The 16,566-nt window shown below is 40.8% G+C and overlaps 1 protein-coding gene across 49 annotated transcripts in view; it reads left to right on the forward strand.

Moving 5' to 3' along the window:
- Nucleotides 1–16,566, forward strand: part of PPFIBP2 (PPFIB scaffold protein 2) — a 96,440-nt gene that overhangs the window by 49,629 nt on the left and 30,245 nt on the right. For 45 of the 49 annotated variants that reach the window (XR_014955327.1, XR_014955328.1, XR_014955320.1 and 42 more), the window contains 2 exons: nt 5,213–5,302; nt 9,151–9,264. Coding sequence is in view for 35 of the 49 variants with exons in the window: in XM_085579682.1 (XP_085435808.1) it covers nt 5,213–5,302; nt 9,151–9,264 (204 nt within the window). In the remaining 14 variants the exon portion in view is untranslated. The other 4 variants (XM_085579702.1, XM_085579694.1, XM_085579700.1 and 1 more) reach the window with 4 other exon arrangements.

A 16,566-nucleotide genomic window follows, 5' to 3' on the forward strand; every position in this document is an offset into this window, starting at 1 on the left:
TGTGGGGCTCTGCCCTCAGTGGGATGTTACAAACATTAAATACCAGAAACTCCCTGGGCTGGATTGACAATAACGTGCCAATATCTGTCACCTACGTTGGACAGTGTGTCCCCAGCCTGAACCAACAGAAAAATGCCAACACCACAGTGAAACATGGAGGGCATGAAGAAGGGGAAAAAGGACAAGGCACACCCAATTTCCTCCATCTTGATCCCTTTGGACCCCTCATCTAGAATCCTAAAATTTTACTTTTGCACCTGTGCCACACTTAATTATTACTTCTATCAAACACTCAGAGCTTGTAATTCATCCTGTAAGATTGAAAACTCTTTTGAATGGCCAGAGATCACAGCCAGTGTCTCTGGGGGCTCTGTCCAGGGGGGTTCCTGACCCCTGCCAGGGTCCCAGACCTGCCAGGGCAGCCAGAGGGAAGCCCTGGATTCCTACCAGAATGCAGCACTGAGGTCTTTGAGGACTTTATGGTAAACCTGACTGCCTGGACTCTGCTGGCCATTCCCCTTGTTTTCAGCTTCTAAACTCCAACAAAAAGCGGTACATCAAGCATGCCCCTAATCTCCCCTGTTAATACAAGTATTGTCGTTGCCACAGGCATCCTGTCCAAGTATCAGAGGAGCTGAATGTGATTCATGTGGCTAAGGAAGAGAGGAGGGTTATGACACAATCTGTCTCCTCACAGGGGCGGGTGACTTGTTGAAAAAGCTCACAAATCACCACTTTCACTGACTGCCAGATTTCTTTTCCCAGCTCCTCCCCACTCCACAGCCCAGAGTGAGATCCGTGTTGTTTGTGACAAATTTCTGAGTCACAGGTTGCTGACCAACTTCAGAAGTTGGAGGGGTTAGGGTTAAAATTAGCTGTGTTGGAGATTCTTAGTGCTGAAAAGGCACACCTGAGAAAAACATCAACTGACCAACATTTCTTGCCATATCCTTTGATACTTCTGCTGATTATCTCAATTTTAAATCAAAGCTGTTTAATTGTTCTCCAAAGTCTGTTTTTTTTTGTGTCACATGAGAAGGAAAATTCAAGCTCTTTTCTTGGAAGAGGACTCAGTAATGACTGGATCATGCAAGTGATACTTAGACCTTCCCAGCAACATTCCAGTATTATTTTCATGTTAAATCAATGAGCATATTCCAAAGAGAGATTTGGAAAATAAAAACAAAGAAGGTAAAGCAGGTGATGGGAAGTTTTATTTTTCTTTTCTTTCTCTAGAACTGGGAGTTACAGCTGATTTGGAATTGTTCCAATTGTTTTAGGTTAATATCTCTTGCCATCTGATGGGCAGTAAACTATATCCAAAATCACTAAGGAGACTGTAATACAGATGCCCCAAGAAATTGCTTTGCAGCTCCTGGCTTCCCATGGCAGGACAGGTCCTTCTTCAGTGGGTAAAACCTGGCTGGATGTCCTGGCATGGAGTGGTGGTGGATGGTGCCACATCCAGCTGGGGACCATTACCAGTGGTGTTCCCCAGGGATCAGTGTTGGACCCAGTCCTGTTTGGTGCCATTATTGATGATCTAGATCGAATGCACATGCAGCAAGTACAAAGATAACACCGAGCTGGGTGGGAGTGTTGATCTTCTGGAGGAATGGGCCAAGACCAATGGTGTGAGATTCAACAAGGCCAATTTCTGGATGCTGTCCTTGGGTCAAAACAACCCCGTGGAGCACTCCAGGCTGGGGACAGAATGGCTGGACAGTGGCCAGAGAGAAGGACCTGGGCGTAGTGGTTGTGAGCGATGGAACATGAGCCAGGTGTGCCCAGGGCGCCAAGGAGGCCAATGGCACGTGGCCTGCACAGAAATATTGTCCCCAGCAGGACCAGGGCAGGGCTGTGCCCCTGTTCTGGGCACTGCTGAGGCCACGCCTCAGGTGCTGTGTCCTGGTCTGGGCCCCTCAGTTCTGGAAGGACATTGAGGGGCTGGAGCAGGTCCTGAGAAGGGCAATGGAGCTGGGAGGTTCTGGAGGGTAGAAGCCCTGCGAGAAGCAGTTGAGGGAGCTGGGGGCATTCAGCCTGGAGAAAAGAGGCTCAGGGGAGACCTGACCCCTCTCTGAGCTGCCTGACAGGAGGCTGGGGCGAGGTGGGGATCAGCCTCTCCTCCCAGACAAGATGAGAGAAATGGTTTGAGTTGTGCCATGAGAGGTTCAGACTGGATGTCAGGAAAAATTTCATCACAAAAAGGGTTGTAGAACATGGGAACAGACTGCCCAGGCAAAGACACCATTCCTGGAAGAGTTCAAAAAATGTGTAGATGTGGTACTTGAGGACATGGTTTTATGGTGAAAAAGGTGGTTGTGCGGGTTGGACTCGATCTTAAAACTCTTTTCCATTTTTAAGAATTCTATGATTCCTGTAGGCAAAGTATTTATGGCATGCAGTTGATTTTTTATCTGCAGTGGTACTGCCATCAGCATATTTTTAGCTGCCTTGCCTTAGCGTATCTTTCCTTCTACTTTGTTATCATAAAACTTTTTACGTGTTTTGTGCAATCTCTCTCGTTCTTTCATTGGAAGAGGCATAGTTAACATATTTGGCTTCTAACTTGTCTAGCCCAGGTAACAATCTTTGGTCTTTAATGCTGGATCTTCTGAAGTAACAGCTTTATAGGAAACCCTGCAGATTCAGCTTTTTAGACCTGTGTAACCACATGAGCAGTGTTTATTTGTTGTTTGTGAGTTCTCGTGTCTTTTGTGCTGTGGGTCTTGAATTCAATTGCTGCTGATACATGTGACATCTTGCTCAGTTTCCTCTCAGTCCTGACTCTCACAACAGCAGAATGCTCTCCAACCATCCACAGATGGCCTTGGTTCATGTTACACTGTTTTATCTTGTCTTTATACGTGCCACAGAGCATTACCGAGGCTCAAACAACTGCTGTACGTCAATCAGACACTTTTATTTAGCAGGTCATTTTTCTGTCTACTGTACCTTCCTGTGCTTATCTGAGGCCTTTCTGGCTGACCTCACACCTGCAATTTAGAGCCATTTCTGTGAGGTCTTGAACCCTAGTTGTGTTTTATTATGAGCTGGTCAAAACCTTGTGACAAAAGTATATTTTGAGAAGAGTTAACACGTTCTTCTTTTGATGGTGAGTGCTGGTAAGTGAGGTATGGAGTGAGAACCTGCAAATTCTGTTTCCAGCATTCCTGTTGACCCTTTAAACAGGAACAAAAGACCAAGATTATTGAATTTAGAGGTGTTGCAGCTATGCTGAAGGACATGGTTAAAACATAAGAGCTAGATGCATAGGAGAAGAGTATAAATAATAGAATGCAAGTCAGCGCAGACATACTCAAAGTTATACATTTAAGCAGAAACAAAGAGTAAAAGCAGAATGAAGAACAGGCTGATGGCTAAATAAAAGGATTTTAAAAGGATCTGGAACTTATGGGTCCTAGGCTGAAAAAGTATGAATTTTACTATATGGAAAGAAATATGTCCCAGGAGTCTGTGAAAAGATTTTAAACCAGTCTCAGCTGGAGTCAGCTGTGTCTCCTCTTAAATCCTTAATTTCAGAAGAAGCTGGGAAATAGTTGGTGAAGAGGAACCAAAAGAAAACCACAAAGCAAATCTTGAAAAATAATCTATGAGGAAAAGACAAAAAAACTAGTATTTTCTTTCACAGCATGAGGAGGGACCTGCTAATTAGAGATGTAGAGATAATCTTCAAATATGTAAAAAAATCTCTGAAGTGAATGGAAGGACCTATGTTTTCCTTTATGGTGGTATGTTAACCATGAAGTTGAAGAGATGATTCAGATTAGGCATGAAGAAAAATGCTCTTATGATGGGTAGGGAAGAAGCAGATGGAGAAGCTGTGAGTTCCAACTCTAGAGGTCTTTAGAAGAAGACAAAACAAGAATATTGCAAATACTTATTGGCTCTAGGATGGAATAGTGAAGAAGATGATCTCGTCAGACATCTTTCAGCCCCTGTTTGTTGGTGCCATTGTGATTATCTCAATTTCTTTCAAAATAATCAGAGATAAGGATGCTCAGTTTCTCTCATCTTACAAAGGTGCCACACTTGTATCTAGTGCCACACTTACATCTAGTTCAGCACTTTATGGCTTGAAAAGTGTCTTTTGATTGAATAAAAATTTGATTTCTTGATTTGTGTTAACTAGCACCATGTTTATTTTCAGCATTTGTGTTACGTTTGGGCCTGTTGGACTCAGCATCGATTCAGAAGCTATAAATATATATTTTTTAAATCTGTTCACAAATTTTCAGTTGAAAAAGAAAAGGCAGTTGGGGAGGGGGATTATAATTCTATTGGTGACATTGTGCAAGTAACTATAAATGAGAAGTCAGCTGCAGTTGAAGGGAGCTCCTTGGATTCCTGTGTTAGCTGAAAATCCAGGCTGAGTGTTGTGTTCCCTGGCAGAAATGCAGTGCCTGCAGTGGAGCTGGGAAATCAACCTCTGGGGGCTCAGGTTACTTTTGATGCTCTGAGCAAACAGCTCCATTCTCACAATGTTTCAGTGTGCAGGATGAACTGAGGAAACTCTTCTAAACTTAAATAAATCTGCAGATATTTTTTTTTTTTTAATGGTGGTGTTTCCATGTGAAATATTAAAATTCATAGGAAATGGGACATAATAGTGAAGGACAGATCATGTTTTAGAAGGTTTTGCTCCCTAGAGCCTTTTAGAAGCCTGTGAGTAATTGGGTGGCTAGAATAGTTCCTGATAATAATTTGATCATTTAAATAAATTTTTAGTTGCTAACAAAAAACTTCTAATTTTCTTTCAGTAATTTCTAGGAATAACACATCTATTGCAATTTTTGCCACTTGAAAGTAAATACAAGATTCATTGACTTTGCAAAAATACTGTGGAGAATAGATATTTCAAATTAAATAGGTTTTGTTTTGGTAAAATAGTTTTTTCCCCTGAAATTATAACTTTCTAGAAAATACCAGTCTATTGATTTACCACTCTTGAATGCTGGAAATGAGAGAGTGTTCAAAATACCTTTAAGAAGGTACATTCTTAATGTACACTAATTTTTAATGTACAGTAAGTACAGGTTTAATACGTATGAAATAAACAGTTCTGGTCTATGCACATATTTTTTCATATTTTTTGTCATATAAAAGCTACTTAATATACAAAACTTTTATTAACTGTTGCTTGAAACTTGAACTGTAAAAATTCTCACAGCACTTTTTTTTCCCCTCCCAGTCACAGGTGAACCATCATTCATCCAATAATGAAACTTATCAAGAAAGGTTGGCACGACTAGAAGGTGATAAAGAGTCGCTTATCCTGCAGGTATGTCCAAAAGAGAGAAGAATTTTGCCTGCATAGTTGATATCCAGTGCATGAAAGCTGAAGTGGCAGAGTATTTTCTGTTAAACAAATGTTAGCAGGTCGCCAAACATAGCTGATGTTTAACTGGGAATTAATTTGTAATCTGTATCATCCTTCTAAATGATTTTGTGATGGGGCAGGCTGGTAGAGGACAGAGGTGTAACAGCAGAAAAAGTGGGGGATGACAAAGTGATTAAAAATAATTCTGTCCCAGGCCACTTCTGGCATGGTGGTTCTCATTGTAGGTTTGCTAGGTTGTGCCAGTTTTCTAGGTTCTGTGTGCTACCATTTTTTGTGAGCCAGAAGACTGGCAGGTAGATGGAACTGGTATTTTTCCTGTTTATATGCTGTACCAAAATTGTTTACATCTTCAAAGAGCTTAAGGGGGAGGGAAGCAGGGATAGAGAAAATCTGACAGTAAAATGCATGCCTAAGCTCTTCCAGGTTTCCTGTTTCTCAGTTTACCAAGCTTTTTTTTTCCAAGATCCCATGTCCCATGTAAGCTCTCCTCCTGCAGAACACACGTTGCACAATTTCAAAAAAAAAAAAAAACTTTTTCTGTGTATTTTTGCTAGTACTAAACTGTATATTCCATGCTTTATAAAAGGTGAAGCTGGAGATTATTTAAATGTCTTTGAAGATCCTTCCCTTCATGCTTTCAAATGCATATTATAAGCATATATATTTATATCAAACAAAGTTGAAGTCTGTTGGGTGGGTGTTCTCCCTGCTTTCAGTCACAATTTTCTGTAAACATGTCTTGTCCTGTATGTTCTGCTCATACTTGTGTTCATTTACTGAGCAGAAGCCTCACTGCTGTTGTCAAATAAACAATGAATGTTTTGAGACACAAGCTTTGGCTTGGTTGGATTTTTTTTTTTTTTTTAATTACTGTTAAACTAAATTGCTATTACCAAATTTAGGAAAAAAACCCACCTGACTGAAAAACAATCTTCTAGTTGTAATTTAAGTGTGTGCTACAAATTCCTTTTATAATTTAGATTTATTAGAACACATTTTATTAATCAACTGTTTGTTAATGCTAGAAACTTGATCCTATTAGTAAAAGCAAACAACTTCTCACAGTGTACATTCATGTTTTGGATGCAGGAGCAGCTCATGAGTGGAGAGACAATTAGGGTGCCAAATCCATCTGTTCCATCCAGAGCTGATGGTGGGACTGTGCACCTGGGAGGGTCTCCTGTGTTCCCCACATTTCTGTGCAGCTTCTTTGGGTATGACAGGGCCAGTGCTGGTGGCTCCCTGCAGACTGTCCCAGGCTGCTGCTCAGGATGTGCTTTTCCTCTCTTTGTCCTGCAGATTTTCAAGAACTATTTCTTCATCCACACAAACAGGTACCCAGGGAGGCAGCCAGCCAAATGCACAAAACACAGTGGTTTGTAACATGTTTTGGGACCTGCCTAGAGTTTTTCTTAGAAGGAACAGAGTAAAATCAGAGCTTGAAAATAATCTCTCTTGCATTTTACTCCCATCACTTCCACCCTCCATCAAACCCGAAGGCTTAGTCAATATTTTTGCATTTTCCTTTCCCACTGCGCAGCGTTGCTGTGGAACTGCAAAAACCCCCAGGCAAATAAGACAAAAAAAACCTCAGTCTGGAAGGTGAACATCAACAACAACAAAGGTGCCAAGGTGGAGCTGGGTTTAGGACCTGGCTTACAGCATCTCCTCTGTCCAGGCAGTCACATGTGAGGAGCACAGGCAAGCCCCAGGCTGAGATTTGTGGCTGGAGGGACTGTGCTGGTGCAAAGCTGCTGCTGGGTGTGACCTGGGCAGGAAGGAGGAGAAAAGAAAGGGAGCAGAGCATCTCTGTTCTGTGCCTCATGCTGAATTGCACCAGCCACTGGCCCACAGCTGCAGGCTGGAGGGAATGGGAGGCTGGGAGCACTCCAGCCTCAGATTTTAATCCTTTCTAACACTCTAACACTCCAATTTTAACTAAGTGCTCAATGCCCCTCACTTTTACAGAAAATATATTACCTACAGGCTGAGTCTTGCAGGTGTTGCACTCCTAAAGCAAGATGGAATTGCCAGCCTAGCATAAACTGGGATTTTGTTCTGGGTGCAGCCTTCGGGTTCCTTGAAGAGTCTGGCACATGTGATCCTGGACAGAAGGGAAAATATGAGCTCCAAGTGGCTGATGTGCCTCTCAGCCCAGCAGCTGGAACACCCAACACATGCTTCTAAAGCTGCTAAGCTTTCACTAAATTCCTTTGCAGGTCACATTTAACATGAAGAGTTTTCTTTCCAGGTTGAAGTGGTATTTAAACCTAACCTGAAGCTCTAAATAAAGCTGGTTTTCTTTCTCTGGAACTTGCATCACACTGAAGGAGAGAATTCAGTTTGCCCCTTCATTCCTTCTGACTTCACATGGGTTTTTTTTTTTTTTTTTTGTGTATCATCCCTCATTTAATGGGAACAAAACAAAGTAGACAAGCAAGAGACTTTCTTGCAGGGAGTTCTCCTGCTCCAGCTTGGATGTGTCCCCCTGCCATCTGCCTCCACCCACTCCTTCCAATCATCTCTCATCCTGAGTTCAGCTGTACTTTAAGCTACAGACAACTACTTCAACAGGAAAAAAAAATTCTTTTCCTTTTTTCTTTTTTTTTTTTCTGTGATTTTTTTCCCAGGCATGCTTGGCATTATGTCAGCAGGTAAAAGAAATACAGACATCTCCCTCCGCAGCTTCCCTGAAGTGAACTCAATTGTTCATTGGGTTTTAGACATGCTGTGTAGTGGATGTATCTTAAAAGTTTCACTTCTGTATACTGTACATTTTTTATTTGTTTTATTGATAAAGGTGTTGCAAGATTGGATGTGAGAGCATATATAAGGTTTTGTTCATGCATTTTCTTCAAAATTGAGTTCAAACAACTTAGGCTCCTTTGTTTGTTTTAGATAATATTTTACTAGAATAATCAAGGCTTTTATATAAAGAAATAGTCACAATGAATTAATGAGCGTATGGTCTCCACTGGGTTTTTCCCCATATCTTTCTAACATCAAAACTTGGGGCAGTTTTTTCTACTTTGCAAGTTTTGGGTTCAGCTGCTGGGCTTTTTGTATTGCACACTCACTTCTCTGTACCACCATTCCCACAACTCTTTACCAGGATTGCTTACTGTTTCTTTTCCTGGGGTTCATTGTCTGCATCTCCCTGCTTTGACTTTCATGTTTTGGCTTGCCAAAGCCTGGGATTCTTTGTTGGAATAGAACTTTGCCACAGCTAAAACTTGCCTTTTACTCATTGCATTCTTTATAGCTTCAGAACTCTTTATTGATAGGTGGTCTATCAGTAAAGTTTTGTTCTTGTAAGAAGTAAAGTAACTAGTTGGGCTGGGAAGGAAGAGTTTCCCTACTTATCTGTTTTAGGGAGTGAAATGCCAACAGCACCCGAAACAGTGATGCACGCTCCAAAACCACATAAAATATTTCCTCTGTTATTGTTTGCTCCTTTCCAATTTTCCAGACTTTTGCATGAAGGGACCCAGTCTACCTGCAGGTAGCATTCCCCCTCTCCTTGAAATGCCCTTTCTTTTTTATATCAAAACAAAACAGTTGCAGGGGAGGGGAGATGAGAGGGCGGGGTTGCAGTGAAATACAGGTAAGGCTGCAAAACTTCTGCCTTGGTAGAGCAGGTTGCTGCAGTGCACAAGAATATTAAAACATTGAGAGCTTTAAAAGGGAACTTCTTGTCAAAACGTGCATTTGGATGTTATATGCATAAGGTAATTGAAACTTATTTACAGTCAGTTCAGTAGCACTTTGCTTCTCCTCTCAAATTGCAGGTGAGTGTTCTCACAGACCAGGTGGAAGCTCAAGGAGAGAAAATCCGGGACTTAGAAATCTGTCTTGAGGGGCATCAGTTGAAGCTGAATGCTACAGAAGAAATGCTCCAACAGGTAAAAATCTGGATTGCAGACCTTCTCCAGAGGTGGGGTGAGCACACATGGTCAGCTTGTCTGCATGTGTGACTGCCTTTGGCAACAGGATAAAACACAGAGGAAGAAAAAAAGCTTCTTTTATTGTTCTCCTCCTGCTTTGCACTTCTTTTTTTTTTCCCCTCAATAAATGTTTCTTTGTTTTCCTGTTGCAGAGAAGTTTTACTGGCTGGTTGCATAATGCTGTACGTGGCAGCATGTAAAATGAAACTATTTGTCTTATTTGAACTGTGCTTATTTGGACATGGCTGAGTAACTGGTTAGACAGGTTAAATGTATCTAATACATGTAGGAGTTATAGAATTAAGAGGTTTTATTTAAATGCCTTCTGTTTTTCTATGGCTTTGAAGTTGAACAAGCAGCAATTTGAAATGAATTACTGTATCAAGTTCTGTTCTATAACCATTTTCTCTTAACTTCGGAGCTTTCCCCTTATTTTGATATAAGAAAATCAGTATATAAAGACATTTTTTTCTTTATTTCAGTCAACAGTTTCAGCCTATGTGATTTAGTTTTTGCTCTTTGATGTTCTATGTTGAGGGAGCAGAGCAAATGGTAAATTAAATATGTCACAGAACTTGCAGGTCTGTTGATGCCAAAGTCCTTTCCCTGTGCAATTTTCTGTTTTTACAGATGCAAATTGCCCACTGTTAATGCAGTACATAAGATACCAAAAATATATTTGAAACTGTAAATATGCCTCAAAAATCTATGCCAGAATTATTTTTGATAGATACTGTTCTTGATGAGCTTAGTTCTTCACCCCACACAAATATTTTGTGTCATATATTTTCTATTTTAGTCCACGTGAGACAAGCCTTTTTATTAACTGATGGTAGCTTTAAATTATGATAAAGATCCTTGTGCATGTATATGTAAACAGCAGCAGTTTCTAAAATATAAAATTATATCCTAAACATTTTAAATTATAATTCTCAGAGGTTCTTGGAAAAAACTTCCATCTCACACAGTCCAAAATGCTTCCAAGCTGGGAAAGGCTGTATTCTGAGGGGACATCTTTAAAAAGACAAACAGTGAGTGCATGTAGTTTTACAGTGGAAAACTGGAAATGGAACTCAAATTATTGAGTTATTACAGTGATTATTTAAGTTGTGAAAATCTGGTTTCAGGCTCCAGGAAGGCATTCACAACAGAGGGCAGAAGCTCCCTGCCCCAGTCACAGTTTTTCTGTGACTTCTGCTGAAACTGCTTATTCTTTCTCTGACTTAAAATGTTTTGCCCAGATATTCTTCTGAGGAAACTGTGAACTTAAAGCCTTATTTACCAGAACACTGAGGCATCTGAAAATAGAATATAAAGTTGCAGGAACATTGCCATTTCAGTGAAAATGGTTGCATCTGCTTGTCTGGCCTTAGGCATGTGCATGAATCGCTTACAAAGCTGATCCTAAAGTGATAAGCTGCAAAAGGCTGTACCAAAGCTAAATAAGTCAGAGAATCTCCAGATATGTCTAAAATAAGACATTTATTATTTCTATCTAAATTTTGGGATAACTTTGAGCAGCTGTAGTTGTTGTTTCTCCCAGTAGATAGTGGGATATGGGAAACCCAAGTTAGATCTCTCAGCAGACAGAGAAGTTGTCCGTTTGTTATCTCAGCAGAGGATCCTATTTAATATAATTTATTTGTTACCTTCCCCATTCACCTTGTTGAAAATATTATCCCCTTTTGGATAATCCTTTGGGGGATGAGTTGAGATTTGGGCAGAAGAGAATGACCTGATTGTGTGGTGATCATGACATTCATGCCAGATATGTGGCCAATGGCCGTTTCTGCAGATAATTTGTCAAAAGTAGACTGAGTGTGTGGCTTCAGGGGTTTCAACAGATAAATCAGTCAGGTTTTGGAGAGATTCGGGTTCAGATCTTCTCAGCCAGCAGCTGCTGCTGGTGTCCTGCTTTTCAGAATGACTTCTGTTACCCTCTTGAGACAGGCTGTAGTGTAAATTCGGATTTATTTCATGGTTCTGCTTCCTTATTTACAATATATTGAACTCCACTGATTTTTTGCCTTTGTGAACTTAAGTTAGCTGCTTCCTCTAAGTGGAAAATGGAACAGTAAAGGTAAAGCCCTGTCTTTTTAATTTCAAGAACCAGAAAAAGAGTGACTCATAATTAATTCTGTGCAAAAAATGCTTCAATAAAAAAAAGTGTAAACTTTGAGATAACCTAATGATGGTATCTGGAAGTTCCACAGCAGAAGGGGTATCTAATGCCACCCTACAAAGTAGTTTTTGCTGAATCTGTGCTAGCAGAGACTTGTCAGGGTGGGGTTACTGGCAAAAAAATCCTTTTGGCTTATGATTTATGCACCGTTGTTTTGAACCCTGCTACAAAGTGATTGTGGAACCACTTCTGAAACAGCAACTGAAATAAAAGTTATACAAATAACATAAAAAGTGGCTGTTCAGCATTTTGGGTGGGCATCTTGAATGTGGAGTAGCTGCAGCAGGGGAGAAGAGAAGAAAGATTCTCCTTTCACCCTTCTCCCTCCTCTGACCGTGTTTGAGGCACTGATTTGAGTCTGTCATGCTCAGCAAACCTTCTCCTCCATGGCTGCAAGAAAATTGACTTGGGATTTAGGTGGAAGGGGCTGGTTTTGTGATGGCTGAGTCAAACAGCTGACAGGAAAGGTCAAGGTGTGGCAGAAGGGCAAAGGAGATACGTGCTTTGACCTCAGTGTTTATGGAAGCACAGCCAAGGAAAATCCAGCTGAGCAGCATTTGAGCAATGAGAGGATCCCGTGTGAGAGATGCAGAGATGCCCTGGTGTGCACAGGTACAGATAATGTGATGCTTAAGGCATCAAACCCTACTTTTTACTTTTGTAAGGACACTTTTTCCACCACAGATTGTAAGGAAGAAATGTATTTTTCCACCTTGAAGGTGTCTGAGTTTTCTTCCTTCAAGAAAACAAAGCAGGCCTTTTCAAAACTCAGTCAATGGCAAAACTTTAATTCAGTCCTGAAAAATAATTCAGGTTTGGGCCAAGAAACAAAGTCATCCTCCATAGTAAATGGTAACAGAAAATTTTCTGGAATATGGCTGGCAGCAAGACACAAGTTTAATTTCATGGAGTTACCTTCCAGTGGGGTGTCTGTCCTGCTCCTGGATGTGTGAAGCATATGGAAAGGCTGGCTCATGTGAACAGCTGCCTGCCTTTCCCCTTGGCACATTGCAATGAAGATGTCCAGAAGTAAAATTAAAAAAACTTCTTACAATTGTCCTAGGGAAACAATTTATGCTGTGACAGCCTATTTTCAGTATATCAACTGCTTTAAATTGTAAAGTTACAGCCAATTTGAGAGAGCAGTGATGTGTGTGTATGTGTGTTTGTGTCTTGTTCTAAGTTACTTTGTGGCATTACTAAGTTCTTTCTTCCAGTCAATTTTAAGAAATAATTTTTTTTTTTTTTTTTTTGGGAAGAGAGTGGGCCTTGAGGGAATCTCCTATCAACATGCTGTGGAATTGGAAAGCAGAAGTAATTTCTGCTCCATAAAGTTGCCTAAACTGTCCCATAACAGGGAGTACCAGCCATGCCTGATGTGAAGGTATCAGTGCTGTGGAATCTGTGCTGCCAGGCTTGGCAGCTGTGTCATGTCCACCTGAAAAGTGAACTTCTGCACACACAGATTTCACCTCCACGGTGTCTTTGCGTGTATTTGTTGGTAATTGTCGTGAGTAAATCTCTAGTTTGTTACCTCTTTGCTATTCCAGAGCTGCATTTTATTTGGGTAACAGACAGCAATTTCCATTGGAGCTCTCTGGCATAAGGGCCAGCAGTTTGCTTAGCCAAGGGCATTTCTGGTCTGGGTGGCAGGGTCTTTCCAGCCAAATCCTAGATGTGGTTTGACCATGTCCTTCTGCCTTCCAAGTAATTCCTGACACAATCTAGGGGACTCTGGTTGGCTGGTTTTGTAGTGTGAACACGATTGTGTCTTCAATCAAGTGAATTCTCTTGAAAAGCATGAAGGACTTGGGTTTAGGATTGTTTGTGCCTTAAAAAAAAATACACATAAAAACTGAAATGCTTGGGTATAAACAGGAGTGGATCTCTGTTCTGGTGTCAGTTTATGGCCCACTTCTGTCTGAGTGCAAGGGCCAGAGGAAGGTGTGCCAGACAGTAGAGAACCTTTTTAAAAACTGCATTAAAAGCATGCAGGGAGGAGCTGTATCAAAGTAGGAACTTGAATCCAGCACTGTTCAGTGTGTACCTGCTCTGGTTTTGCAGCTGTCTCATGCTCAGGGGAGCCAGAATCCTGCCTTGGTTGCAGGGTATAAATCTGGTGTGTATCTGTTTGCTCCTCAGGAACTTTGCTGGCTGGCAAAGACCATTCCTTCAACTTTCAGTTGCCCGAGTTATCTGATCTGAATTTCAGCACTTGTTTATAGCATGCAGGAGCTTCTTGCCAGCAGCTGGCTTAGTGCTTCAGATTTTGAAGTGTGTTCTGTGCTGCTCTGGTTGAGCTCTAAGGATTTCAGAGCGTGCTCTCAAGCTGTGCAGCTTTATTTCTCCAGGTGAGCACTCCACTTTGCTCTTTTGGAGTTAACGTGGGCAGGAATCTGCTCCTCAGGCAGATCCAAGGGCTGGTCAAGTTGGCAGGGCTATGGGAAGCTCTGTCCTTTCCCTGCCTTAACCATATAATGGGCAAATGATGAATTGGAGGGCTGTAATTCCCTGCCTGCTACTGCCTTGCACCATTTCATGGTGATTGCACACGTACATGGCTCTCAGCTGTGCTTCCAGCTAAGCAAATATCTTATTTCTGCCACAGCTGACACACAGCGCTTGAGAAGTGCAGTACTCATTAGGGGGGGTTCTGGCTGCATTTTGCTTCCCAGGTAAGTAGCTTGGCCTGTCTGTCTCTCTCAAGGTTTTTAGTGAGGGTGAAAAGTGAGGGATTTTTCAAATGTTGTATTTTGTGTGGTGCACAAAAAAAAAAAAAGTGCAAAATGGGATCTTTGGTTGTTTTTTTTCCTCCCTCCTCACTTGACTAAAATCTCACTTATGGTTTCTCAATCAGTGTATGGCATGATTGTTTCCTCTGTTTTGTGGAGAGCTAAATATCCTGGAATTTTCTGTGCTTGCAGCTGAGAGCCTAAAGAATTGTAATATCCTCTTTTCATGCTATTTTTGTCATTTTATATTTATAAATTGTTTTATAAGGATTGTATATTTCCAAGACAACTAAATGTGAGAGTGAGATATACAGCGTGGGCTACAGCTTCATTGGGAATACTGGAAAAGTTAAGTACTTTAGAAATATACAGTGTGAGTTTTAAAAAGAGTGTTGTATTTGGAAATAGTTTGCTACTCTTTGCTCTGTCTGGTACACATATATCATCACTTCTGCATGCCTCCTCAATTTTTAAAGTAAAAAGTTGAGTTTAGAAAGAACTCATTTAAGAAGATAAATTACATGTACAGAGTATAATGTATAATACATTTTAAAACTAAAAACAGGTATCTTGTTTCTGAAGAAGACTCCCCAGGATATGTTCTGTATCTGTTTGGTTTTTCAGCTAAGATCCTCCTAAAGCTGCTACAGCCTAAATTACCATTTTGCCTGTCTTATATTATCTTTTTTTGCTTTCAAACCAATAACAGAAATTTGTATTTTCTTTTCTTACAATTGCATATTTATTCTGGCTGAATTCAAGTTGCATCATACCGCTGCAATACACTATAATTTCTCGGTAACAAAATGGTTCACATTCTTAATGAGCTGTTCGCTGCGAGCATCTGCTTGAAGATGAAAATAATTGCTTCCAGATGTTCCCATTTCAAGAGGAGACATTTACTTTAAACGGCACTTGCTTTCAAAGCACAAGTTGGGTCCTCTGGATGCAAGAGGAATTGTCAGCTGTTTTAAATCACAGGAGCTCCATTGAAAACAAACCAGGGGTAGTTAGCTGGTTTGCCTATTTTAAGTCACGAGATTTATGCCAGTTTACTCCAGCTGAGGATATGATTCCCCAGTGTCAGAGCAAATGGTAAAATTTTCTTTGAGCTGATTTAAAAGCAAAGCAAACCCAAGCAGCTGCCTTTCTGCTCTCTTGGACCAGGTAGTGCCTCCACGTTCACACAGGGCTCCTGAACTTGGGCTGAGAGGAGTGAGTGTGGGTTGCTCTGCACTGCATGACAAAGGGTAATTTAGGGGTCTGTAGGAAAAATAAGAAGTAATGCCAGATGGTGCACTCAAAGGACAGATCTTTTGTTTAAAATCCCTAGAGGGATGCCGTGGCTCCTTGCCTTATTAAGAAATATTCCTCCCATATCATGGAATACCATATCAGTGCCCAAAAAAATTCTAAATGTTGTTTTAGCTCAAAAGTTAATAAGAGTCTGTCCATGGGGGCAGAGTTGCCTCATCTTGCTCTTCTTTCTGATGTTCAGTGGCTTTGTTTTGTATCGAAGCTCCCATTTTTAACTCTGCCTTAACCTGCAGCAGTCTGCTATCTTAACAGCTGTGCAGAGCCTGTTCCAGTCTGGACTGGGATGTGCCTCTGCAACTCCTGCAAATTAATGTTATTCTGGAAGACAGAGGAGTTATTTGTAATTATAATTGTAATTTTTAATCACCTGTGTAGAAAGCAATCAATGAAATCCTCCTGGGATTTCATTGACTGCCTCTTAGAATTCTTCAATTAGAAAAAGTCAGTGCAATATCTTTTCCTGATTAGTGCTTGATTTTTTTCATTCAGAGAAGACAAAAAAAGCAAAAAAGCCAAAACCATGAGGTTACATTTCTGTTTATTTTCCCATCCATCCACAAATATCATTGCCAATGTCAGCAGGAATGGGCATGGCATTGGGAATAGTGGGTGGTTTAGATAATTGGTGTTGCAATACAGATGCAAGTTTAGTACTATTTTTAATTTGTGCAATATTCCCCACCAGACTAAAATAACTTAGATGTAGAGCAGATTTTGAAATAAATTTTAACTCGGTAATCTTTGAAGTAACCTTTGTGGATTCTCCAAGCCATGGTTTACGATGTACTGTACAGTCTGAGGCAGAGGAAGAGATGAGAAAAGGCTGCTGGACATGGTGATTTCTGATCCCTTAATACCACCAGCACAGATCCAGATTAACTGTGGCAACTTCAGTTAAATCACTGCCATGTAACTCAAAGCACAGTCTGCTGTGATTCCTCAGTGTGATTCATATGATCAACACACTAATGGGATTTATGAATTATCATAAAATCTTTTAACCATTTGGAAGCCTACATTCTTTCATTA

The sequence above is a fragment of the Lonchura striata genome, chromosome 5 (genome assembly GCF_050655825.1).
Source record: "Lonchura striata isolate lonStrDom1 chromosome 5, ASM5065582v1, whole genome shotgun sequence".
NCBI classification, from domain to species: Eukaryota; Metazoa; Chordata; class Aves; order Passeriformes; family Estrildidae; genus Lonchura; species Lonchura striata.